The sequence below is a fragment of the Daphnia pulex genome, chromosome 4 (genome assembly GCF_021134715.1).
Source record: "Daphnia pulex isolate KAP4 chromosome 4, ASM2113471v1".
NCBI classification, from domain to species: domain Eukaryota; kingdom Metazoa; phylum Arthropoda; class Branchiopoda; order Diplostraca; family Daphniidae; genus Daphnia; species Daphnia pulex.
In genome coordinates this window covers 7,046,264-7,071,544 of record NC_060020.1, presented here as the reverse complement: position 1 = coordinate 7,071,544, position 25,281 = coordinate 7,046,264, and the positions used below count along the sequence as shown (strand labels likewise).

General features: G+C 43.2%; 1 protein-coding gene and 1 long non-coding RNA gene across 14 annotated transcripts in view; one reads left to right on the top strand and one right to left on the bottom strand.

Moving 5' to 3' along the window:
• LOC124191965 overlaps nucleotides 1-25,281 on the top strand; it is a 63,554-nt gene that overhangs the window by 19,029 nt on the left and 19,244 nt on the right. For 9 of the 13 annotated variants that reach the window (XM_046585036.1, XM_046585031.1, XM_046585039.1 and 6 more), the window contains exon 2: nucleotides 18,148-18,280. In XM_046585036.1, the coding sequence (XP_046440992.1) occupies nucleotides 18,148-18,280 (133 nt within the window). Of the gene's footprint in view, nucleotides 1-10,470; nucleotides 10,907-17,617; nucleotides 17,643-18,147; nucleotides 18,281-25,281 lie in introns of those variants that run through there. The other 4 variants (XM_046585040.1, XM_046585044.1, XM_046585043.1 and 1 more) reach the window with 4 other exon arrangements.
• Nucleotides 3,440-4,372, bottom strand: LOC124191972. The gene is made up of 2 exons (XR_006873520.1): nucleotides 4,145-4,372; nucleotides 3,440-4,079 (listed from the first exon to the last, which is right to left on the bottom strand). It is a non-coding gene; the product is annotated as an uncharacterized LOC124191972 (long non-coding RNA).

The window sequence follows — 25,281 nt, the reverse complement described above, 5'->3', positions numbered from 1 at the left end:
TATTTTTTTTTGTGACTCGAATGTAAGAGGTTCCGATTTATTCATCTCCTATCTCATCGTCTGGCCCTCACGTCTTAGCTTTTGTGGTCATTTAAAATACTCCGGTGGTGCTAGCTAGCTGGCTATAGCCATTCTATATATGTGATATAATAGAATCAGTCCCGTATGTGTGGCGGACAAGGACGAAACGCCATATCATCTTACTCAAAGTTGCTATAACGAGTCCCATTATATGTCCTCACCTTGAAATATTTTCTTCTGATTACTCCGGGGGAACGTTTTCTCCTAGCAATACAATCTCGAATGTAGAATAACATTCTGATTCGTTTCTGGCTCTTTTTTTTTCTTCTTTTCTGTTTTTTTCCCTACGGTTTTTTTTTCTTTTCTTTTACTGCCTTCATTTTTCCTCCCTTTTATTCTTTAACGATAAAAGAGCATTGTTCCAAGAAACAGTAAAAGAAAAAAGGGAAGAAAACAATGGTCCCTGCTGTTGATTGTTGTATTTTTCGTAGTTGTTTTCCCCCATCTGCGTCTGCTGTTGCCCCTTTTTTTCTTCTTCTTATTATTCCACAAACTTAATGATTCGAAATTTAAATATTTCTAATAAAAAACGGGAAAAAAGACACGACTGGTGTAGTAGACGTGATGATGGCAGCTAGCCCTGTGTTACGACACAACCGCGTTACGACAATTTGCACATCGACGCCCCGAAAATCTCACTCTGAAAACTGGAACCTCCAATTAGGAAGAATGTCTTTTTTTTTCTTCTCTCTCTGTCTTTAAGATTGAAACCTTGGAGAGCAATCAACAGCCAAGATGCAAGTCACTCTCGATTGAACTTTGCTCTCTTTGCGGTCTCTGGGCTCAACGTTATGACGTCATAACACAGAAAACATGTTGTAATCTCACTTTTTTTTGTTTTTTAATTCGACGCGTTTGAAAATCAGGGTGACCCAATAGAAGTGTCGAAAGGGATAAAAGCTCTCTTAAGACCTCTTGCAATCCTTGCAGGCGTTTACCGTTTTCTAACCCCCTTGTTGTATAGTTTGTTTCATTTTCCTTTTTTTTTAACGATCACGGACGGAACGACCGCGCTCGTTTTTTTTTTCTTCGTGTGGAAAATCGACTTCGGGACTCTTGCCAACGTGATCGGCCCAAATGAATTCGTTTAGCGGGCATTTTCGACCACACAATTAGGGAACGCCTTTTCAACCCCCTCCTCGACTTCCTTCCTCCTCCCATTTTCTTGACAATAGGGAACGAAAAAATAATCGGGAGATCCAAGTGGTTTTCCCAATCATTTCTAGTAGGTTCCGCTGCTCATTGCGTTGAATGGGCAGCAGCAGCAGCAGCTGAAATGCTTACCGTTTCTTTTACCTTGTTCTCCTTTCTTCATGTTTGTCTTCGTTTAACGGTTTTTAAGTCGTCATTACACAAAATGATGAAATCGCTTTACGAGTTCTTTACCCCCAGTAACCTTTACTTTTTTTTTTCTCTCTTTCTTTCGTTAAAAACTTTTTGTAACAAAAAGATTCAAGTAAGAAAGTGAAATAAGAGTGCGACCAGCACCATTTTCACTATTTCGGAGAGTGAATCCTTATTGTTTGCGTCCGCTGGACCTCCTCCCCATTCGTCCTTTTTATGTTCAACTTTTGACCGGATATGCGTCGACCTTGAGGCCGCCATCCATTTACAGGTCGGTCTGCCCGGTATCAGCTATACAAGTTGTACAATATTCGGTATTCACCCACCCAGGCACCCACCTACCACAGAGTTGTCCCAGCAGGTCTTACGGCAACTGCGTTATTTTATTTTATTTTTAAAAATAAATTGTCGTTTTAAAATTGAGGGAGAAAAAGAGAGAGAGGGGAGAAGCGCTCACGTAGACGACGACAACGACGCTAAAGCCAAAGCCCGTTGACCTTGGTGTAGTCGTCCACAGTATGCAGAGTATAGTACACACAACACAAGACAAATATAGTAACAGACGGGACTTATCCGACTGTCCGCCCCCGGAGTGGAAGGTAATCTGGCAGCGGAATCGCTACCGAAACTCACACACAACATGTCAGGCTCCATACTCCGACTCTCTGCCAACCATTTATTTTTTTATTTGTCTGTGTTTGTTTTGTTTGTGACTTCCTTTCTCTTTCGTTCTTCCCTCTGCCTGTTTTTTTCTTCTTCTTCTTCTTCTTTTTTCTTATTGTGAAACGATCTTTCAAAAGCATTCCAAAAGGAACGCACACAACACCCTTAGCCAACGACAACAACAATAGGAAACAGCATTTCATTTCCCAAATTCTTTGACGGATTCTTTCTTTTTTCTTCTTCTTCTTTTTTACCTTTATAAGAAGATGCGCCCACCATCCCAAAATCTATAGCTTTTGGAGACTATTTCTTCTTCTTTATCCCACCTTATGATCTAATGATGTCTTCTACCCCCTTTATACCTTCTACGACTCTACCTGTGCAGTCCCAAATCTTTTATTATATGTTCTTTTAAATGGATAAACAAAAATCCTGAGCCCAGGAAACGTCTCCCTTGCATCATTCATTCCCCCTCCTGTTCCTATACCTAACCCCACAGTCGTAAAATCCTGTATTTATAAATAGTATAAAGCTGTAGTACTATTAACTATACTACTAGAGCTAGTGGTAGTAGTAGTAGTTGTTGTAGGTGCAGTAGCTTGATGATTCTTTGGCTTCTGCTTCTGATCACCTTGGGACTGTAATCAACGACAGCGATTACCATCACGATGCGCTTATTCATACAGCACTTATATATATTTACCCTTCAGTAGGAAAAAGAGAGAGAAACTGTTCTGCATTATAGACAATTTGCGATTGTAGACCATTATCTCACGTACTGGCACTTGCCTACTTCGTTTCCAAATTGTCCTCGTTTTACACAGACGATCATTACGGTCGAAATGTAGTTCAGCAGGAGTTTATCTCTCGCCGTAAAAAGAAAACGCCTAATTCTTATGATCCAGAGATTTTTTTCACGTGACGTAATTCGTCTGCGCGTTTTCCAATCGGTTAACAACAAAATCACGGAAAACCCACTTGTATATTATGAACGGTTTATTATAACAAAGGCGAGCGTAACAGTCTTTTCAAGCCCCAAATGCTCGGGATAAGAAAGAGAGAGAAAGAAAAGAGGTTGTCCTATCGTAAAAGCTGCAGTAGCGTGAGTGAATAATACAAATTGAAATGACAAGCCGGCGGATGACGAACGACGCTCAAATAACAAGGCGAAAAAATTGGGCTGTGCTCACTGGAACATGGCGAGGCATGTGAGACGCCCAATGAGTTTGTCGGAATGGGAGCGCGATAATAGCCAAGGAGTCACCGGCGGACTGACGTGAAGGAACCAACCACCAGAGGCGCCGCCTGTCCTTTTCATCCCAGCACGCAATACAGACACCGTTTTTTAAAAGTGTAACTTGTGAATCGAAATCCCTTTTGCAGCCCAGAGAATTTACGACGTAGACGCCAGAAAGAAGAAGAAGAAGTTGACGCGAAAGAAGATAATGGTAATCAAGGTGTTAGATATCACGCCGTTGAATCTCCCGTGAAACTCAGTTGGCAAGTAAATCGACCCCACATGGGGGAGAATAAAGAAATGTGGGATCGTTCACGAGGAGGGAGTCTTTTCGGAATTACCCGTCATTATTATTATTTCACGCGTGGACAGTCGTCGTCGCCATCTTCGAGTTGCTCTCCTTCTCCCGGTACCCGTATACGTGTATATTTAACGAAGATTAAGAAGGGTGGAAAGGGGACGGCAGCGCTTCTCTTATTATAGTTGGACGTAGTTAGACGTACGTACTGTACGTACGTCGCAGAAAGACGCCAAGTAAAATCATTTTCACATTCAAATTTTCCTCCAACCTTGTCAGGTCCGGTGCCTGTTAACCAGCTGTGAGCCCTGGACGACCTTGGGTTGCATGTGTATGGGCAACTTATCTTGATGAGTAACAGAGGGCCAGCCAGTAACACGGTCGGTCTCCCGGAGGCCCCCTCTGCTCTCACTCACTATATACATGCCACGCTACGGTCGGCGCCAGCAGTTGGAGCTGGGTGAACGCAAGAATAAAAGAAATTGAAGAGAAGGAAAAACACGGCAATAATAATTTAATACCATAGCGGACTGATTTTGGCCTGCCGGTATGTTGTTCGTGCAAGGTGCAGCAACCAGCAACCAGCAGCAGCAGCCGTGGGTTTACAGACAAGTGTATATTACGCACACTCTCCTGGCCGCCGAATGAGATTCTCGTTTGATTCTTCCAAAAAAACTTTTCCTTTTTTTCTTAGCCATCCGAGTTCTATCGGCGGGGGGAACCTGTTATTTTTCCATTGATTTGTTTCGTTCAACATGCACTCAAGGTTGTTGGCAAAAAATTTTTTTTTTTTTTCGTTTGTAGCTGCTGCTGCCGACAGCATTCGCTTCTGGTGCGAGATAGAAAGTGAAAGGGATTTTGATCGTTCCACCTTCGCTTTTTATTTTCTTCTTCTTCGTTTCTTTTTTAATTCTCAAGTTTGAGAGAGAGAAAAGAAAAAAGGTAACAGAGCCGTCACTCTAAAAATGGTAAATCTCAAACAGTCTTCGGGGTGTCTTGGAAGTGCAAACGCCTTCAACAAGGTGAACAACTCACGCACAAACCTCATCTCCAAGTCGCTGTCGGTGCGTCATTTGGAGTTGATCGCAAATCCACGCGAGTTTTGAGGCCCGTCGTTTTGTTGTTGTTGGACCTTTTAACACTAAATGAGTAGGAATATTAATGCACGATGCCCTTCTTGCCTTTCCTGGTACTTCTTGGTACTGCCGTTTGCATGTCCTGTTTGGACAGTCACTTTCCGCGATTCCCACGAAAACTGGCAATTGAAATATTTTCTTGTACAGCCGATCCGACGTGCGGCCTTCATTGACGTGCCGGAAGGCTTCGGTTCGGCGAACAAAAGTGCATACTTTTTCTTTGCTTCATCGATGAATAATTACTGCGTCTGTCGATTTTGTACAGCATTGACCCAGACTCTCTCAAGGAGTATATATTTTTTTTAAATCCACAATTTGGGAAAAAAATCCTGTTAAATTCCCAGCCGGAACAAATTTTATTTTTATCGACCTTCGTGATTACGCTTGATTGACTTTTTCTTTTCTTCACTTTTTTTTTTTTATTTCGGCCGGGAAATAGGCTACGTGCCGAATTAGTTTTGCCGTTAAAAATCTCCCATCTCGATAAAGCTGAGCAGAATTAATTGGGCAGTGTGTTGATAATGTAGGTCAGTATGTGAAAGCGATAGTGACGCCATGCTGTGCTGTGTCACTCAGATTACAGATGCCTTCGTTTGCAAGATAGTTGCGCCAATTTTCGATATTCGGGTGAAATATCAGCGGCGGATCACGCAATTCCCCCCCGTGCCTGGTCAACTGGGCGCCACCCCAGTCACCGCAATTCACCACCAAGAAAGACAGAAAAATAACTTGAAAGACAGAAAAAGATTTCACTTTTATTTCCCCGGTTGTCTTTTCCCACGCATACCACATCCACATGTGCCGATGCCAAAATGGACACACGGCCGCCATACCAACGAGAGTGCTATCGTCAAACACCTTAAATAGGTGGATGCTCAAATGGCAGGCAGAATCCAGTGAAAACTATTGATCAACAAAGTCAAGGTCGAGAAAAGCTGCGACTTGCGTCACGCTTCCGCTTCGCTTTATCTCTTGCCCCTACCTTTGTTGGACTCGAGATCCGCTTTCGAGCACAAAAACGGGGAAAAACGTTCGGTTTATCACGCAGCTATGAAATAGTCGACCTTTGGAAAAAAAAAAAAAAAAATTGGGAATTTCAAAAGTCCTTAAATCGTAGATTCATGGCGCGGGACCTCTGGCCGCTTCGCCAAAGCTATTGAGTATCAATTTAACTGGAATTAAAAAGCACTGACGGTCAGCGTGAGCCCATGAACGAACCCTGGAAAAATAGCGAGTGCCCTGAATGGAAATAATAATAAAACAAAAAGGGGGAAAAAGAAATGTAGCAATAAAAATAGAGTAACCGAGACAGACAGAATTTAAATCGAAAGGCGAGATAAGATGCCGTGGATGGAAACGGAACTTGGAAATCAACAACGCCCTCGATTCAAGGACAATTCTGAAGCTGTTGCAGAATCGGGGGCTCCCGCGGAATGTGGCAATAATTCTCTTTATCCCGCTGCTGGTTACCTGTTCTTTTTGTTTGATTTTGTGTGTGCGTTTGTTTTGTTTTTTTAAATTCCTCCCGGTAGATACAGCCGGGCCGTCCATGCGATCGTGTTTCGTGCTTCTCGCTATATGCATATAATTAATGCAGTCCCCTCCCCGTTCGTCAGCCAAGGCCCGCATCGACTCATTGCCATGCACCCGGGCCATTTATATTTTTATAATGATTGCGTATTAATCAACCTGATAGCGTTTGGTTCCTTGGACACGCCAATGCCTTCAGTTATTCCACTAATTGTCGTGTATTTTGTTAGACATTTCCTGTACCAAATGAAGTGCCCTAGGATTTAAGTTTTTTGTGTTTCTCAAGGAGTAAATCTCAATTCGTTTGAAAGAGAAATGGTCAGGGTAAAGGGGTAAAATTATGAAGACCATTTATTATCTATCGGTCCTTGAATCGAGACTTTCTCTTATCGTCACGATTGCTTTGATAATGGTTCCGATTTTCCCGTTCAGTTCCGGTCCGAAGTGAAATCAACGCACTATTGGATACCGATTGAACTGGCCAGTGGTGATAGCAGCGAGAGAAGGGGAAACATACTCACACTCGTACGAAAACAATAAAATCACGCAGCTCTCTAAAATCGTACCGCTGCTTTATTTTATTTTTTCCACGCCTCTTAGAGACTTGGAGACATTGTTTGATGACTGTATATATACTTTTTCGTCGTTCGGACCAACCGACCAACTTCCAACGGCTCTGAGAACGAAAGGAAAATACAAATTTCAAATTTTCCGTCCATTTCGGTTGTACTACCGAAGTACTACTGAGATAGATAATAAAATTTAAAAAAAGGACTTTCACTCGTTATCGCATTCCCGCCCGTTCAATTTGAACTTCTCTTTCTTCTTTTAGGGCAAGTCTGTGAGCCTCAACCGCATACAGCCGAAATTCCTCTTTATTTTAACGTTTTCTTTCTTTCTTTTCGTCTGACCACCGTGGAACCAGATTCCGATTCATCTTAATGAAGGCACGCAGGCTGGAAGCATTACTATCTGCTTTTTTTTTACGATGAGAGCCGATTTACTCGACTGAGGGCGAGGCCTTCATCGTGGAGAATACGCTTTCCTTTCTCGGACAATGTCATAATTCGCTTAGAAATCGCAGCTTCAGCTGTTAAATTCTTTGGCGCTGGAGAAAACGTTGCATTTCCGCTCGAGATGAATTTCGATTGCGAGTCGGATTTGACGAAGAGAGGACACACAAAAAAAAAAATTATTTTTATTTTTTGGGTCTTTCTGGTGGCGCCGTCCGCCAGGTTTCAATCAGTTCCATTGATCGCCGTCAATTTGGAAGAACGGAATTCCTCGCCTCTGATGGATGACGACAGCTAACACAAAAAGTCTCGTGTGAGAGAGTTCTTCTTTCTCTCTTTATTCCAGATTTTTTTTTCTGTTGTTGTTGTTGTTGTTGCTCACTGGGTCGTTTTTACCAGACCAAGAGAAAAGAAAAATCGGCGACGCGGTTGCTATTGTCGAAGAAAGGAGCCGTTTGCGTCAAGGCCCACGGCTTGAATCGTGCCGATTGAATGCGAGTTGATGGGTTCGATTAGGCCGCTCAAAAGTCGTGATGTATCATCGATCGATGCGACTCCTCCCTGGAACCAGGTGACAGCCGTTCATTATATTGCGTTTGCTTTCTTTTTGCCCTCTCTTTCTCTTTCTCCAAACGGTTCGATTCGACCAAAAAAGGGGCCGCCCAAAATCGAGCGCTATTCGACTTTCAATCACGGCGATGATGACATTTTTTCTTCGGTCAGAAAAGAAATGAATGGTTTTATTTGTTGCCTTACATTTTTTTTTTGTCTTTGAGTTATTGGTCACGCCGAACAATTTTGGACGACCACTGTTCTCTTCTCCGCCAGAAGCAGCCCAACATTCAAAGTAATCGTCTCTTACATCAAGTAAAAAAACATGTTCCTCCTCCTCCTCCTCCCCACCATAACCCAAAAAAGTGAAAAGGAAAGTGAAACTTTTCTCTTTGCTCTCTTTCCTTTTCTATCGAGGATTCTTAGTAGATAAGCCAACGCCCCGATAGATTATCATTGGCCAGAAGGAGTATATGTAGAAGAAGACTAGAAAAGAACGAAGAAGGGGGGAGGAATATACAAAACCGGACGCGTTCTCTTTGAGGTCTAGACATATTTCATCTAAAAAGTCGGGTAAAAGTGGCTGACCAGGAAAAATAAAATCGTGCACAGGCGTGGCCCCCCTCTATATACTACAGCCGCTGACCGCCGCCGCCGCCGCCGCTTGGTGTTGTTATTATTGTTAGTAAATAATATCTCTCTCTTCTCTTTTCTTATCCCATTTGACTTTTTTTGCGCTCTTTTGTTGTCTCTGCTGCTGCTGCATAAGTGGATTCATGAATGTTTTCATTTCTGTGGTGCAATCTGAACCGCGAGCCGCTCGTTTTCACACAAAAGCTTTTTAAAAATTGGTGTTTTTTTCTTTCTCGTGGCTTAGCTGAATCATCGAGCAGACAACGGTATTTAGTTCATCGGCGTCACGACTCCTTTGGCTGTTCTATACCCCCTTTGTCAGCTTTCTTGGCCTTGCCGCACATCAACGTGTCCAGTTTTCTATCTGTCCGGCCGGGGTTTTGTGGGCGCAATCTTTGCGACACATCAAACACTTTGCTGCCACACCAAATCGAGTGAAAAACCGATTGGTCTTGTGTATTCCCCATAATTATATTGCTATTGTAAGTTTCCATATCAGCCATTTTATAATGAGCGACTGACACTCGGTACAGTCCTACTACCCCGTTGATAAAGTGAAAGTAGATTGGACTTGACAAGTCTACTTTTTTTTCTTGTTGAAAATTGCTATTTTTATTGAATATTTCGAACATCAGCCATTTTAATGAGCGACTTTTTTTATTGTTATTATCACCTGTTGGTGAAAAAAAAAAGAAAATGAACGGTTGTCCTGATGCATGAACCGCTTTGACTGGGGCGTGGCGTGTCTCATCTCTGCGACCTTGATAGTTTTCTTGCCATTGCGTCAGGGTAATAGCGACTTGAACAATGTCACGACTCTCGGTTGTATTTTTATTTTTAAGAGACTTGAGTCATTACGAGGGGAAATCGTAGTCTGTTAACTGCCAGAATTCGCCATGTCACTCGTCCCCCTTTGCTTGAAAAAACTGCACAGCCGTCCCACTCGAGCGCGGCCTAAACATCACCTTAACAAAAAAGAAAAACAGTAACAACTCATTGAGAAAGTCGTAATTATCGACTTTACAAAATCACAAAAAAAACAACATGTTATTGGGGTCGAGTGGATGCCATTGGCAACATCAAATTAAGGCTGCCGTCGTCTTTTGCCGACACCACGCCAGCGTAATTAGAACACTCATGTCTGCGATAAAGTCGTTAAAAGTATCGGGGAGTCATGAATTACAAGCGCGAGCGAACGCTCCTTCGCCTTTGACACTGTGGCATTGAGGAATCAACTCGAAGGTATAGACGCCTTGCGTTCGCGCAAACCATAAGCACAAGTTGACGAATGGCGGAGAGCTAATGCTGCAAACCGAAATAAGAGAAAGAAGAAACAGAACGGAAGCTGTTTTTTGTGTGATGATGCCGTCATCATCACTAGGCTGATTGTGCTAAACGGTGTGTTGCTAACCTCTTCATCCTCACCTGATGACACTTGGGTTTCTCTGGAAACCCTTTTGAAGCCGTCATTTGCTTGTGGAAAGTGAAAAACGACGGTCAATGGGGGTCTCCCTTGATCAATGGCTTCGTTAAGAGGCGAAGGAAATGGTTGAGTGGCCACCCCTGACCCTCGATGGCTCGCGGCCTCCGGTGACGTTGTCATCCGCAGTCACCTTTTAGAGCATCGCCAAAGAACTTTCCCACCACCATGGCCAGTAAAGTTCTTCCTTTGTGTCTACGATGACGACACATCACACGGTGCTTCATTCTCAGTGACGTCACACAACTATTTCGGCCGAGCTATAAACGTCCTCCTCCCACGGACCGAGAAAGGGCAGCTGACGTTCTCAAAAAATAAAAAAAGGCGAGCTGCACTTATCCGATAGAGGGCCCTCGCAACCAGCGCCAGATTCTTTTTTGGCTGGGTTCTTTTATTTTATTTTTATTTTTTCCTATTCTTTACTCCTCCTCCTTTTCCTCCTCCCATCCCTCGAGTCTTTTACCTGCTGCCCTACCTGGCAAACCTCTCGGTTCCAGCTATACAGCCACTTTCTCGCTGGCTACACGAATCAGTTGACGTCCCAGCGTTCAGCCCGGTGCACGTCTACTTTTGTGCTCCTTTTTTTTCTTGTCTTGGTTGGTTATTTTTCATTTGGTTCCTCTCACCTCATCATCATCGCCTGCAAATTGAAATCTATAGTGAATCCACCCCCACACCATTTTGCCGTCTTTTTCAACGCATCATCACAAGTGAATATTACCGTCATATTAGACTCTGGAGTTGGGTCTATTAGCATGACAATCTTCGAATCTGATTTTACAATCAGCTAAAAAAAGAAATCCAAATTTTTTCTTTACAACCCTCCTCTCTCGATTTGGAGCTTCACACACACACATCATCATCATCATCACTCCGGAGTGAATTATTATTTTGTTGAGTTACGGCAACATTTCAACAGTTTTTTCATCTATCAAGGAGGTAAGCAAAAACGATCATCGCCTGTCATCACCATTAGTTAGCTATAGCCGCAGTCTAAGAATACCGTGATAGCTCTCAGCTAGAAACGGAGCGAAGCGAAACATCCGAAAGAAAAAAGGGGGTCTAAGAAAATGACTTGTGTGATTTTTTTCTTTTCTTTTCGTCCGGCTGTGTAGGTTTTTTCAGTATTTTTATCCTCATCTTTTTACTGTGTGGGGACATGTGTTGAAACTGTGTTAGTAAGTTAAGCGTCACAGATAGGAGAACGTGCTCGCGCAAGCGACACATGGTGGCCAGCAGCGTAGTAGTAGTACGCACAACGGACCGATGCCCTTATCCCGTAGAAACATAGCGGTTCCGCTCGGCTCACTTCGCCATTCTTCGAGTTTTGTTTTTTTCTTTCCCGTTGCTTTTTCCCCCATTAACCGCCATTATTACTGTATTTCTCACCGGGCTGAGATATGATGAAGAGCATGTGTTGCATTTTTTTTCCTTCACATTTTCCAGCAAAAAAAAAATTGTTTTTATTATTTTTGTCTTGGTTACTTGCGGTCCTCTGGTTTCGCTCCTCCTCTTTTCCCTTCGGTAGCGCCGGTGTAGCAGAGTGTTGGCTACCGCTGCAGCTAACACGCAGCTGTGTACCAGGCGAAGAAGAAGAAGAAGAGGAAAAAAAATACAAACAAAACACACAGAAGAGAGAGAGAGAGAGAGAGAGAGAGAAAAGACGAAAGACGAGAAGAAAAAGGAGGCAAACAACTGACCCAGTTTCGTCTACTGGCTCCTCCGCTTTCTAAAAAAACGACGACAACGACGTCAAATGTCGGTTTCGTTTTATTTTTCGCTTATCTGGCATTTCGTCTCTATCAACTTGTTCTACCCGAATTCGACTCGATTTCAGTTGCTCCGCCCGTGCATGCAATGCAACCAGTCCAGCATTGTCTTGTAAAAAATGGCGACAAGTAGAAATTTCTTTCCATCGTCCGTCGTGTTTTGTTTTTTTGAGTCCGTCGAAATCGCGGAAGAATAATCGCGCATCGCCAGAATTAAGTGGCCGATCAATTTCTCCTTTTTTTTTTCCTTTTTCTGAATGACGGGACAGCCCTGGACAACTTGTTCTTCCTGCATCGCGTGACCACTTCTTTTGTTGATGTTGGAATGTTTCCTATAGACGGGAAAAAGAAATGGAAAGAAGAAGAAGAAGAGATAGAAAAGCTAATGAATAAGGAAATAGGCAAAAGAAAAAAGAAAAAAAAGAAGAAGTGTGACAACGGGCCGTCCCGTCAACTGAATCCCGCCGAAAGGAGATGCAGAAGAGATGACAGAGCAAATGGGCCGGCGGCAGTGCGACGCTCGGAAGCGGGCGAGCCCGAGGATGACGGCGGCCCCTCCACACGTGCGGTGGGCCTCCTCAACAGGCCAAAGATCTCCGAGAGTTGACGGAGAAGATGAATCGACGAAGAGAGAAAAACAGAAGAGATAGAGGAGAAAGGAATAAGAAGAAGGAAAGAAGAGAATAAAATAGCACTAAACTATTGCCGAATGAGGATGAGAGAAAAGATGGCGAGGCTGTGGGACTCTGTGGGTTGATCGGTGGGACGGCGCTCGCGCACCGGTCGCCGCAATGAGGACTTGCACAACACACAAAAAGCCTCGGCGTTCATCTCCCTATTCTCCCGGTGATGAGTATCCGCCCTCTCCATTCTTTTCTCTCCTCTTTTCTTCTTCTTCTCTCTGTTATCTACACTCTCGAGACACACTAGGAGTTTTGAGACTTGCCAGACTCCTTCGCGAAGGGAAAGTTTTTCGGCGTTCGATGATCACCGGTTCTTCTTTCCTTCCTCTTTGGCTGGAGCTGCTCGAAGTGGCCTCTTTTAACCTGCTCATGGCCCACTATTCCATCCGTTGACGTGAAGAGGAAGCGTACACATTGCGCTTTAAAGAACATTGATAAAAACGCTTAACACAATACGGTGGGGTGGAAAATGATCAGCGGCGGGGTAGCAGCAGCTTTTTCGGTTTGTCTCGGTCCAAGTTTAAAAAACCGGAGAGAGTGAAAAGGTAGAAGAAATAAGGCGGAAGGGTCTAGCATTCCAACGATGTATGCACCATTCATTCCGCGGCCGTGTTTCTTTTTATTTATTTTTTTCCCCTCTTATCGCTTGTACTAGTATGTGTGTGTGTGTGTATACAGACACGTATTCAGGCATCAAATCTCTTTGGATTCACGATCCATTCGATTCGTCCCGCTATCTGGCACAAGTGCGTTCTTCTCAATTCCCGACGTGTGGCGAAGGGAGGTGGTTTCGAATCGTTTATTCCTCGCCGTTTGAGAGAGTCTCTGAGTAACAAAAATAGAAAGAAGAAGAAGAAGAAAAAAAAACCCAAAACTTCCTAGTAAGGCAGAGCCGGAGAATGGCGCGATTGTTTTCCATCATCTTCTTTTTCCACTTTTTTTTTCTCGAGCCCTTTCAATAAGGAAGAGTCTGGGAAAGCTTTAAGAGAGATTCGCCCTTGATACCAGAAAGAGGAGGATAGCATTTTTGTCTTTCGAAGGCAGCAGATGATGGCATACCGATGTATCGGAACAGGGTCCCGACGAATATTAGACCCGGATGAAAAGAGCCGGGAGGAAGAGCTATATAAGACGGACGTATCTCACAAGGCAGCCGGCAGCAGCAGCAGGTTGGTGGTGTATAGTACGTCCGAGTTTCAGTCTGTTTTTATTTTCTTAAACGACTGCGATCACCTTGAATGTAAAAAGAAGAAGAAGAAAAACATCGTCGACGGCCTTTGCAGTGTAATGGTGGCTCTGTGGAGGGAGTGTTTCACATGGTATTATTTCAGGGTCCCGCGTTTTCTTGCCGAGTCGCATCACATCTTCCCATTTTCGCGTTCGTCTCGCCTCTCATTCAACTGCAATTGCAAACACCTTTTTTGATTAACCAACTCATTTTGGCATTACGTTCCATCGTGAAAGGACGACCTTTAACCAAAAGAGATTTTCTTTTCTTTTCTTTTCTTTTCATGTAAATCTTGATTAGCGCAACAGGTAGATACAAGCTTATGGGGAGCCTGTAGCCGATGATTAGTTTTTCTGCGGCCTTTGGAGCGCATGGCATCTTTAATTGTTTTAGCACACAGCAGTCAGCCAAAGTGCCAGCAGCCAACCAGCTGTTGATTGACGAGGACTTGCCCACTTAAAGATACAGAAAAAGAAAAAAATACGAAAGATAAGGTAGCCTATCTCTCTCTCTCTCTCTCTCTGGGTGAGTGAGATGATGACTCCCTCGAGGTCCGTTCTCTTAATGGAGCAGACCTTGACTGGACCTATTTCGCGCAACAGAATGTCGATTCAAACACAAGAGACTGGGACTCGGCCAATTAAAGCGAGAACCTCGAGCTTAAAGACTAAGTAGAACTGAGAGACCCTTCTCTTCATCGTCTAAACCAAAACAAAAATCCAGCACAACCCAAATACCTGTAAAGAAGAAGAAGAAGAAGAAAAAGAAACAACAAGACTCTTGAATAGAAAAGACTTATTATTATGCTGGATAGGTTTTTGTGTTTATCCCCGTATAATAAGTTCTCGTAGATATACTCGGACTCTCCCCCGATGGCTATTATTTTGGATGCCAAAAAACAATAAGAATCTGATCACAACATGTTGCACTGGTGTCGTCTCCTCGGGGATGGAAAAATGATAATCACAAATCGTAGTTTTCCTCTTTGTTGATGTTCAATTTTTTCTTCTCTCTCTCTTGGCTGGCTTATTCGCTTAAGCTGATTTCTTGTTTCCATGATTGCCCAAGTCGTGTCTCTGTTTTGTATAGCGATTTCGCATCAAGGCTACTCGGTCACGGTTGATTCTGGGGGTGTCATTATCATTACATATGATTACGATTTCGGCTGCTGCCGGTGTGGTGGCCAAATGATGCGTGATTTATAATAATTGCTGGCGAAAGCCCAGTGGGTAGTATTAGTCTGTATTTGGGTATCGGACTTATACGGCCTTGGATAAAAACAGCATCAATAGCTCTCAAATGAGACTAGATCCAATCACGACGCAATGCAAAAAAAAAACCCAGATGCGGAGGAGGGCAAATGAAAGAAAAATAGACCAGGTTAGATATTTTTGCGATCAAATAAAAAGAAAGAAAAGAATAAAGAGGACGAACGGGGCCAGCCCCGCCGTCAGTTCGATGAAGGAAAAGGGAAACCTGACGAACGTGTATGGTACACGTTTTCATGACCCCTGACCTCTTATGATATGTTGCGGAAGAAAGAAAAGTTGAAGAGGAGAGAGAGAGAGAGAGTCTTGGTGGCACGAAAAGGAAATAAAGAGAAAGAAAGAAAACGGAGAAGAAGAGAACCAAAAAAAGCTGCAAAAGAAGAAGAAGACGAACCTCTTTTTTTTCTTCTTCTTCTTCTTCTTCTTGGCGGAACTCTCTCCTAGCCACGCATAATCACGTGTCACAATCAACTGGAGAAAGAAAGAAAAAAAGGACCCGACGAGATCTCTCTCTTTCTTTCTCCAAGTTGACTATACACACAAAATCTTATCCGACCTTTTTTTATATTTTTTTTTTCATTCTTCTCCTACGTGTTTCATCCCATTTTTGAATCTTACCGCACACCGTGTGGATTCGGTGGACAGGAGGTTCTTTCTCTCTACGGTGAACGATAGTGTGGAATGTCGGCATGCGCAATTGTCACCCTTCAGAACAGACCCCCCAAGAAATGGGGTCTCTCATTTTCTCCTAGGAGAAAATGGGGAGGGGGGGAACTATTTTCCGCACTAGACTTTTTGGTGACTATTTTTTCGGGGTTTCTCACGATTCTTCTCTTGTTCTCGTCTGTGGGGTATTCCTCATTTTCGATTTTTGGGTTTTTGTTTCGTTCGTTCATTTGGGATAGCGCTCAATTATTTTCCGTTTCTGTTACACCGAGCAGAGAGACGATCTCCTCATTTTCTTGAATTTCCTACATTTTATTTTTACCGCCTTTGAACATTGAACCTAACACATCCACGCTCATCCGCACTCGCGCCGGCTGACTGGATTCTCCATTCCGTTGTCTTCCTTCGCTTCACTCTGTGGTTGTTGTTTACTTCCTGGAAGAAATGGTACAGTACCACTCGCCTTTTTCCATTCCGCAGGAATATTTCTAGGGCGGACACGGATGAATGAAGGAACACGGAGAACAAAGAATGAAAACTCCTCGCCTCCTATTTTTGTGGGTTGTTGTTGTTGTTGTTGTTGAAGTTCGGACTCTAGAAAACCATAGGCCTAGGCTATTCTCGTTAAAAAGAAGAGGGAGGTGTGTGTGTGTGTAGTAGTAGCAGCAGGAAGAGGAACAAAACAACAAAAATGGAAATGAGGCGATCGACTAGACAAAAGCACGATTCATCGGGCAGCCAAGCGTCAAGCTCACAGCCTTCTTCTTCTTCTTCTTTCGTTCCTTCTTTTTTCGCTTTTATGATGTAGATAATCAAAAAAATGCCCAGCGCTCTGGGTGCTGCTGCTGCCGTTCAGTGAGAAGAAAAATGTTATCCAAGTCGGTCACCAGCTGCACGCCGCATTGTAACATTGGCTTGGCTTCAACACACACATTTTCTTGCAGCATTATTATTATTAATATTTTTGTCGGAATATTTTTATTCCTCGTTTTTTTTCGGTTTTTTTCTTCTTCTTCTTCTTTCTCCTCCATGCGTGCGTGTGTGCGCCGTTGTTTTCCTCTATAAATCAGTTGTAATGGGCTTTCTCTCTATGAACACTTTGAGGAGGTAAAACAAGAAAAAGAAAGAAAGAAAGAATGAAGAGAGGGGGAAGGATAGATGGAGGAAGAAGGCAAAACAAAAATGACTCTCATCAGCACGCTCGTCGTTTGTTGCCTCGTGTCTTCCTTCTTCCTATAAGGCGCTACGGTCGGATGTTGCCAGCGGTGTCAGGACCGGGTGGGTAATTGATCAACCGGGGTTCTCTCTCTCTCTCTGGGCTAAGAAGATTCACGCAAGCACGACACACAATCGACGCGATCTGGGCCCGAAAGAACAACACACACACACACGATATTCGTATAGTACACACACACAGTGCAGACGACGAGCGTGAACGCTATAGCTCAACGGCGTGTTCGGGTGCCTTTTTCTAGCCAAATGAGAGAAAGTTCCCCCTCCAATGTATCTATATGTTATTAAAGATATCGTTTTATTTATTTTTTCGTTGTTTTTTCTTTTTACTATTCTTTTTTGTTTTTCTTTTTTCGGCGGCGGCGTCGGATCGTCTTTTTTCTCAGGACGTAAACGAGCCGGCAACTGGTTAAATTTTTGAGTTTAGATTTTATTTGATAATTTTCTCGTGGCAAATCTCATCAGAGTGCCTCCACTGTTATTTAGGCTGTTTCTCCATCCCCAGCCAAAACAAATGAAACTCGGAAAAGATCCCGACCGGCGTTTATGATTGTTTTTTTTCTTTCTTTTTTACTAGCCACTAAAAATCTGGATAGAGATAGAAAGAAAGGAAAAAAATGTGTCTTTTCGAGTGACTGGGATATTACAAAGCCAACAAGTTGGGCGTCGTAAAAAACAACAACAACAACGGTAACATCAAGAGCGGCGGAGACATAATACAAAAGACAGGCAACGGTGGGGGCAGTTAGTTACACACTCGTAGTCTGCTGCTAGTGCTAGCTAGTCTGCTACCCGTCATTTCATTTCCCAACACAGTGAACACAGTTGGTATGTTTTCGGTCGTTGTTGTTGTTGTCTTTTATCTATCGGTCGTGGGAAAAGGGCTAAAAGCCTAAGAGCTGTGGTTACAAGCCAGCCACTGTCAATGTGTCTTTTTGGAGGCCGAAGGAAAAATGTGTGTTTGTACTTAGTAGCCTAGATCTCATATTATTATTGTCGTTTCTTCTTCTTCTTCTGCAGGGGGCTCGTCTAATAGGAACTTGAGCACTGGGATCTCGTGGGGGAAAACAAAAAATTATTGATGACCTAGTTGTGCATTGAATAGATTTGTTTCTCCGCCAGACATGTCGTGTGTCCTTTGAATTTATTCTCTTATCATGTGTATCTGTTCTTCCTCTATTCAGTTGTCTCTGTCGCACTAGTACACGACTGTAAAGTTATTAGAAAAAAAAAAGATAGTCGAGAAGGATTTCGTGATCGTTTTCCTTTTGATTTTCTCTCTCTTTCCTCTGATTTTAATTTTCTAATTTCTTTGTTTGTTTTTTTGTTGTAGCTCCGGGCCAACTACAGGACAGGACATGGTTTCACGACGCCGCATCTTGTCACGATCCCGTGACGATCTCCACTTGGACAACTTCCCTGAAGAGGAGGATGACGTCTGGCACATCAAGGAGAAACTCTACAAGGTAAGAAACAACCGAAACAACAACGAGCTTTACTTTATATTTTTTTGGCATTCCGTGTCATTGTATATATATATGTGTGCCCCCATGCTCCGGTGCCAATTGAACTCTGCGGGATAATCACGCGGCACGCTTCTCGTAACGCCACTTCCTCTCCTCTTTTTTTGAAATTTTTGTGTCACTTTAAAGTCGACTCAAATTGAATCAGGGCAGCCATTTTTAATATAAGAGATAGACGTCAGCGCACTTGAACAAAGAGGCCCACTGTGCACCACATATTTTTGAAAGGTGTAGTAGCCGCTCACAACAGGTAGACGGGGAGAAAAGAGAAAAACCCTATGCATACAATGATGGAATCCCGCGGGTGAAAACAAGGCAGGAAAGGGGGGGGGGAACCAGGTGGAGTGAAATGAGAATCAAACTAAATCAAATAGTTGGAAGCACTTGTTCTGGTCTAATGAGTTTTCCAGTCCTGTTTCATTTCCCCGTCTATCTGTCTCTCTCTTTCTTTCTTTCTCTCGTTCTCTCTTATTAAACAGATCCTTGTCGTCGAGTGTGTAACTGGAGAATCGAAAGAAATAAGGGGGGAGAGGGATGAAATAAGACACCAGATTTTTTTGTTTTGTTTTTTCTGGAAGCCTTTCCTTTCTCTTTCTTCGACACTCATTCCACCGTCTCTCAACGGGTCTTATCCCCTTTTCTGACGGGCTTACAATTCTCCTCTCGCGTGGTATGTGCTCCGCAATGGCTGTGTTAAGCTACCAGTCAGTATATGTATGTATCTCCCACTTGTAATAGGCATTTGATGATGAGGGGGGTTACATACATGTCTTCTTCTTCTTCTTTCCCTTCTTCTTCTTCTTGTTGTTCGTTTTCTTGGCTTTTTTCTGATTCCCGGGTCAGAAGAAATTAAAATAACGACTGGGTGCAGTCGGAGAGGGAGCATCAACGGCAGCCAGGAACAGCAACAGGTGGGTTGGTTGAATACATCAGACTTTCAGGAGAGAGAGTCAAGTCAAGTCAGTCAGTCAGGTATTCCCTGTGGTCAGATAATGTGGCCTTCCTCCTCTTTTGACTGTACAAGGAAGGAAGACTCAAGAATGCCCTTTCAACGAGCTTCTTCTTCTTCTATGCACACCTATCGCCGTAATCCATTGCTGGTGTATATAAAAAGAACGAAACAGGAGAAGAGGCAAGGAGAAGAATCGTGGAGGAGGAAAAAAAAAGAAATAAAAAGAGAAGCTTGTATATTTTCGTATTCTTGTTGGGATATGTGGGCTGCTGCGCTTGTGCTAGCTGCTGCCGGGCCGGAGATGCCTGTTCTTCTTCTTCTTCTTCTGGCTAGAGGAATAACTGGGTCAGCTCGTGGCCTCCAGCTTAAGGGAAGAAGAAGATTCACTCTCTCGACCCGGTTCACCTGTGCTATCGAAAAAGAAGAAATGAGGGTGTAGTAGCCGGCAGTGGCACCAGTAGTGGCTGTCGTGTGGCTCTCTCGCAGCACCACCACCACCACGGGTTTATCGGTGAAAATGTTTCAAAAAGAGAAAATAGGAGGAGGTCGTTTGGTGGGTTATATCCACACACACACACCCATGGATGGAATGGGGGAAAAACAAGTGACAGAGTACGAAGGGGCAATAACATTTTTCGGGGGGATTGTAGTATTTATGTCGCGAAAAAATTATTATCATTTTCCACTTGACGAAGAATGAACAAACGGATCTTTTTATTTTGTTGCTACTTCGCCTATATATCTTCATCCCTCCTCCGCCTTCTGTCCCCTTTTTTTTAGTTGTTGTTTGTGTGCCTCTATATATCGGATCCATGAGCCATCTGGTTCCGGCTTGTCTCTCTTCTTCTTCTTCTTTTCTATTGCCCTCTTTTGCTTTATCTCATCTCTCTCTCCATGTCTGCGCGGTTATTTCTCATCTCGGTGAGAGAAGCAAAACGGGATTCTTGATCTCTCAGTCGGAACAATTGTTTATTCCGCCCCTTTTGAATGGGCGGCTGCCGGGGGAAATCTCGGCGAGCGGTTCCAGGAGGTAAAAAAATAAAAATCCAAATATTTCAAGACCCGCTACGTGTCAGCTGAACGGCAAAGAGAAATTTGACCATCTTCATTAGATATAGCAAAGGGGCCGTGTTGAGGATGGAACAAGTGGCAAGGTCGGCGGAAACGCTGGTGTCCGCTGCTCGTTTCCACAATGATCCGTCTCGCTCAGTTGCACGTCGGCGTGATGATCGCAGAAGGAGAAGAGACAGACAGGCAGAAAGAGATAAAGGAGATGCCGTCATGAGCGCCTCCCTCTTGTGTCGCTGGCTGCTCAAGCCAAAACACCGTGAGAGAACCAGCCAGCCGCGGTCCTTTTTTTTACTTTATAAGGAGAGTGGGGGGAGGGAGAAATCGTCCGTTTTCACCGGTCGGGTGACAACACCGACCGGGAGGGGAGGATATTGTCATGATGACGATCATCAGCCATTTTCTTTCCCATCGTCAGGTATCAATTACGGGAACATTAACAACCCAAAAAGAAAAAGGAGAACACACACTTGTGCGTGCAGCAGCGGCCATGACGTTGGCATTATTTCGTTTGTTTGATTTCCTACTCGAAAAAATTATGATCCATTCTTTCGTCGTCTCGTCGTCTGTGTGTGGTGACAACAGTTGGGGAAGCTAGGGATCGGTCATCGTTACCACCAGTTATATAACCGGTAGTCGTGTTTATCTAGCGGCCAATGCACGGCCCACGTTGTTATAGGCAGAGCCGTCCGTTTTTTTCTCACAGGTGCCAATGAGTCGTCGCCCGTGTCGGGTCAACACAAATTCCTGGAACAAGAAAATGACCGACTCATCGTCTCTCTCTCGCTCGTATTTGTTTCCTCTTGTACCACTTTATTTTTATTTTTCGCTCAAAGGGAGGGAGAGAGAACAACGCCACAAGTAGCCCCTCGACAGAGTTGCTCCTAAATAGGGAGGATATTTAGTACACACAAAATCTTAGCGAGCGCTGGTTATGGTCATCGTGATTTTGCGCGATCCCACCCAAAATGAGCTCTCGTCTGTTGCGTGGACATTTGGTGCGTGGGTCCGTTTCGACCGCAATGTGAAGCGAAGCAAACGTGTCTGAGCGCACACACACACACAAGAACCTCACCACTTGTTCGTCTCCTTTCTCTCTCGACTCTTATGGGGTGGTGGTGTAGTTGTGTTGTACTGCAGACGATGTTTCGACTACCATATACTCTGCTGCTGCTGCTGCTGCGCTCAGCAGAGCTTCACCACCACCTCAAACCGGCTAGCGAATGTAGGACACGCCGGGTCTTTCTCTTTTTCTCGTCTCTCTATCTCTCTTCGTTCGCCTTTTTTTGTTTTTTTTTTTTGGTTAAATCCCGGCAAAGAGGAGAAGAAGAAGAAAGAAGAGATGAAAACAACGACGATTCCTCCACCTCTTTGGTGCTGAGCTTTTTTGCTATTTTTCGTTTTATTCTTCTTACGCGGATAATGTTGTGATATGAGAGAACCTTTCACTTCTTTGGCGACCTCATCCGATACAGACTTTTTGTATTTGGTTATTCTCTTATTTCGCTTGACAAATCTCCTTGGCATCGTCTATCCTTCACTTCTCGCCTCGTTCCACCCAGAATTGGTGATTGAGAATTCCTGTCATGTCTCTTTTTCATTTTTATTCCCACTCTTTTTGAGAGGCTATTATATATCTTCCCTCTTTTTCTTTTTGGCATTGGAATGGCAATTACGCTCTCCGAACGGCAGTCACATATGCTGTCGCCTTCATCGATTCGTCGTTTGTTTGACAATTTTTTTCCTTTTTTTTCACCTTTCGGCTCCCTTATTTTCTTATTCATAGCTATTCGTACTTTTGCATTTATCTCACACAAACAAACAAATAAACACGGCGGCGGTGGTGGCGTCGTTGCCAAACAAAAATACATAATATTCCCGATATAGGATCTAAATATATGTCGTTTGAACAATAACTTTGAGATCCAGCGCTAGCCGCTTCGGTAGTTTTCTCTTGTGTCTCTCCCCACCCCAAAAAAGTACTGGAAAACATTTGGTTTTTGGTTGACTTTGTCAATATTGATTTATCCGCTGCGTACGTGTTTTCCTTTGGCGTGCGTTTTCTGTTTTTTCGAATGGTTGCAAAAGTGCCGTACGTGTAACAATTGCTGTAGTCGCTAATTTTTCGTGGTGCAGCAATAACACAATCAATCCGTCAAATAAGAAGAAAAAACCAACGAAAGAAAGAAAGAAGAGAACCAAATAAATGTCTGTAATCCTGTTTTCACTTTCCCGTTCGCTTGGCCATTTTTGAACATCTGGAAAAAATAATGCAGTGCCAAACCCATTGCCTTATTAGGACCATCATGGTAGATGTGTAACACTGGCTTCCCCCAGCACACTCACTCACCCGAGCTTTTATTACCGTAACGGGAGTCAACCTTGTAGCGAAAACTGGACCAGCAGGTTCATTTCTCGGTCTCTTTTCATTTCTGATGCATCCATCAGTCCATTTTCAGTTTTACTGCTCTTAGCTCTCTCTCTTTCCATCTCTCTTCGTTATTATGTGTGTGTTTTTTTTATCCCAATTTTCCTGCTTGTCGATCACGTTGAACACACAAAGAAACAAGAGAGACTGCTCAGCTGCTGTTGATGGCTATAGAAGCCCGTCATGGTGAGGCTGGACGGGCTTTGTCGACTTGTGTGTCCCGGCGACCATATACGGAGTCTGTTATACTGATTTACGATACCGAGACCAGCAAAAAAAACGACAAGGACAGCAAAAAGTAAAAGCAAAAAATAAAAGAATCAACTTATCGTGATAGATAGGGTGAAAAAAAAATATCGGCCGGCGCCAGTTATGTTCACGCTGATGGACATTTAAACTTTATAGTAAAAAAAAGAAACAGAAAAAAAAATCCCAGGTAGTCTTGCTGTCAATTCGATAAAGGAAGACCACAAAAAAATAGGATAACATTACTGCGACTGGCCGGCCTGTCTCGAGCCTCCCATTTTTTTCTTTTGGTTTAGAATTTCAGCGCAAACAAGTCCACTTTCTCTTTTTCTTTACACTTTTCGCTTTCGTCCACCGTTGTGTGTATTTGTTCTGGGTCTTTGGTTAGATCTCGAAACGTCTTGTACTTTTTTTATTTCTTCATTCCCTTACTTGCTTATTAGCCGGAATTGGCCGACCGCGTCTCCTCTCATTTTCTCAGAGCGTTCCTCCACCAAGTGGTGAAAACGTGTCGTAAGATTCGTATCACGCTTCGTCTTGTTTATGTGTATCAATATTGTGAAAAGAGATAGAAAGTGAGCACTACACGCTTCTCTGCTCTCCCGAGACTCTTGTTTTTTAATTCGTTTTTATCTTTTGTCTTTCTCTCCATCTCCAACGAAATGAAACGTCAATATTTCAAACAGAGTGGAATACCTTTAACTTTTGAAATTCTGGCAATAACAAAATTCGTCAGACCCGTCTTTTTATTTTTCTTATCGCGATGATAAATAGATTTTTTATCTTATTATAATTGTATATTGTTAAGAACCAGATCGGTCTGGACTGGTTGGCATTGAAAATCACTTTCTCAAGGATACACGTCGCGATGCGCAAAAAAAAAAAACAAAAAAAAAACAAGACAAACTTTGAAGAGCGATGCCGATTCCATTTGGGCGTGGACCTGACGAGAAACAAAAACAAGGGGGTCTGTCTGTCAGTCAGTCGCATTCTTCTTTTTTGTTTTCCCAGGCAAAAATATCCAGGAAATCACATCAGTTTGGTTTAGCCAGCCGACAGGCCCCTCTGTCGAGGTCACGATAGCATGCAAGAGCGTTCTCCGTTTACGGGGTTGGTTGTAAAACAAGAAAATTTCAAATCCGACAGTTGAATTGCCAGTGTCTTCTCTTTTTCGGTTCCAAATGATTGGCGAGGTAGACATGGACGAGGTATCTCTCCTCAAGCAGAAATTGGAATGAGACCTTCAAAAAAACTCTTATTTGGGCGTCGAGTCCTTGAGTATCAAAAGAGTTAGCTACTTATGTGTCGCACAAAATAAATCTCCCTCTTACTTTTTTTTTCGTTCGTTCGTTCGTTCGTTTGCTGGGCGTGGCTGATATGTTGATAGCAGAGTCTACGACATTTGCTGACCCTGACGCTATGCAACAATAACGAAATCTAGTTTTTTTGTTGTATTATATATGCTCTGACTGGTTGGCTTTTTTTCCCTCCTTCTCCTTCTATTACGTGGTTCTTCTAAATAATTGTTTGATTGTTTTCGTGTCCGACCTCTTCCGTGCTCTCGAAGATAACGACTTGAAAACAATGAGAAAGCCAATCAAGGATTTATGCCTTTAATTTTCCCTCTTTTTTTTTGGAGAATAAAAAAAAAAGGCCGTTCTGTCGGCGGATGTACGGATGTATTAAATGTAACGCTCGGTTGCGCAAGACTTTCAAATAATCGAATTCAATTGAAAAGCCATTCTCGCCTCTTTCATCAGCTCCATCAGAATAAATGAATACAAAGTGGGAATCAATTTCCCTGTCTTGTGTTTTTTTTTTCTAAATCAAAAACCAAAATGGAGGGGAGAGAAGACAGGTAGAAAAATATAAAAATGGAAGTACTACCAATCAGGTTTTCAAAATCAAAAGATTCCTTTTTTTTATTATTATTTTAAAAAACAAAAAAATGTTTTTTGGCTGACGACCCAAAAAAGAGAGAAAAAAAATGAAAAAGGCAAAGAAGTCCATGTTGGCGAATGCCTTTGCTTCACCGTAACAGAAAGTGAAGGTGATCCGCTTCTTGTTCTACTTTTTTTTATCTCTCTTATATATTTTTTTTCTTTTAAATTGGACTGGCCTCCCGCCATGTACTACTACGCATTCACGTACGCAGTCGTCGTAACAACATTTTGTGCCAAAAAAAACAAAAAAGCAAGGCAGCTCAGGTCGGGCGTGGTCCCAAACAACCTGCTGCCTTCTTGCCCCGAG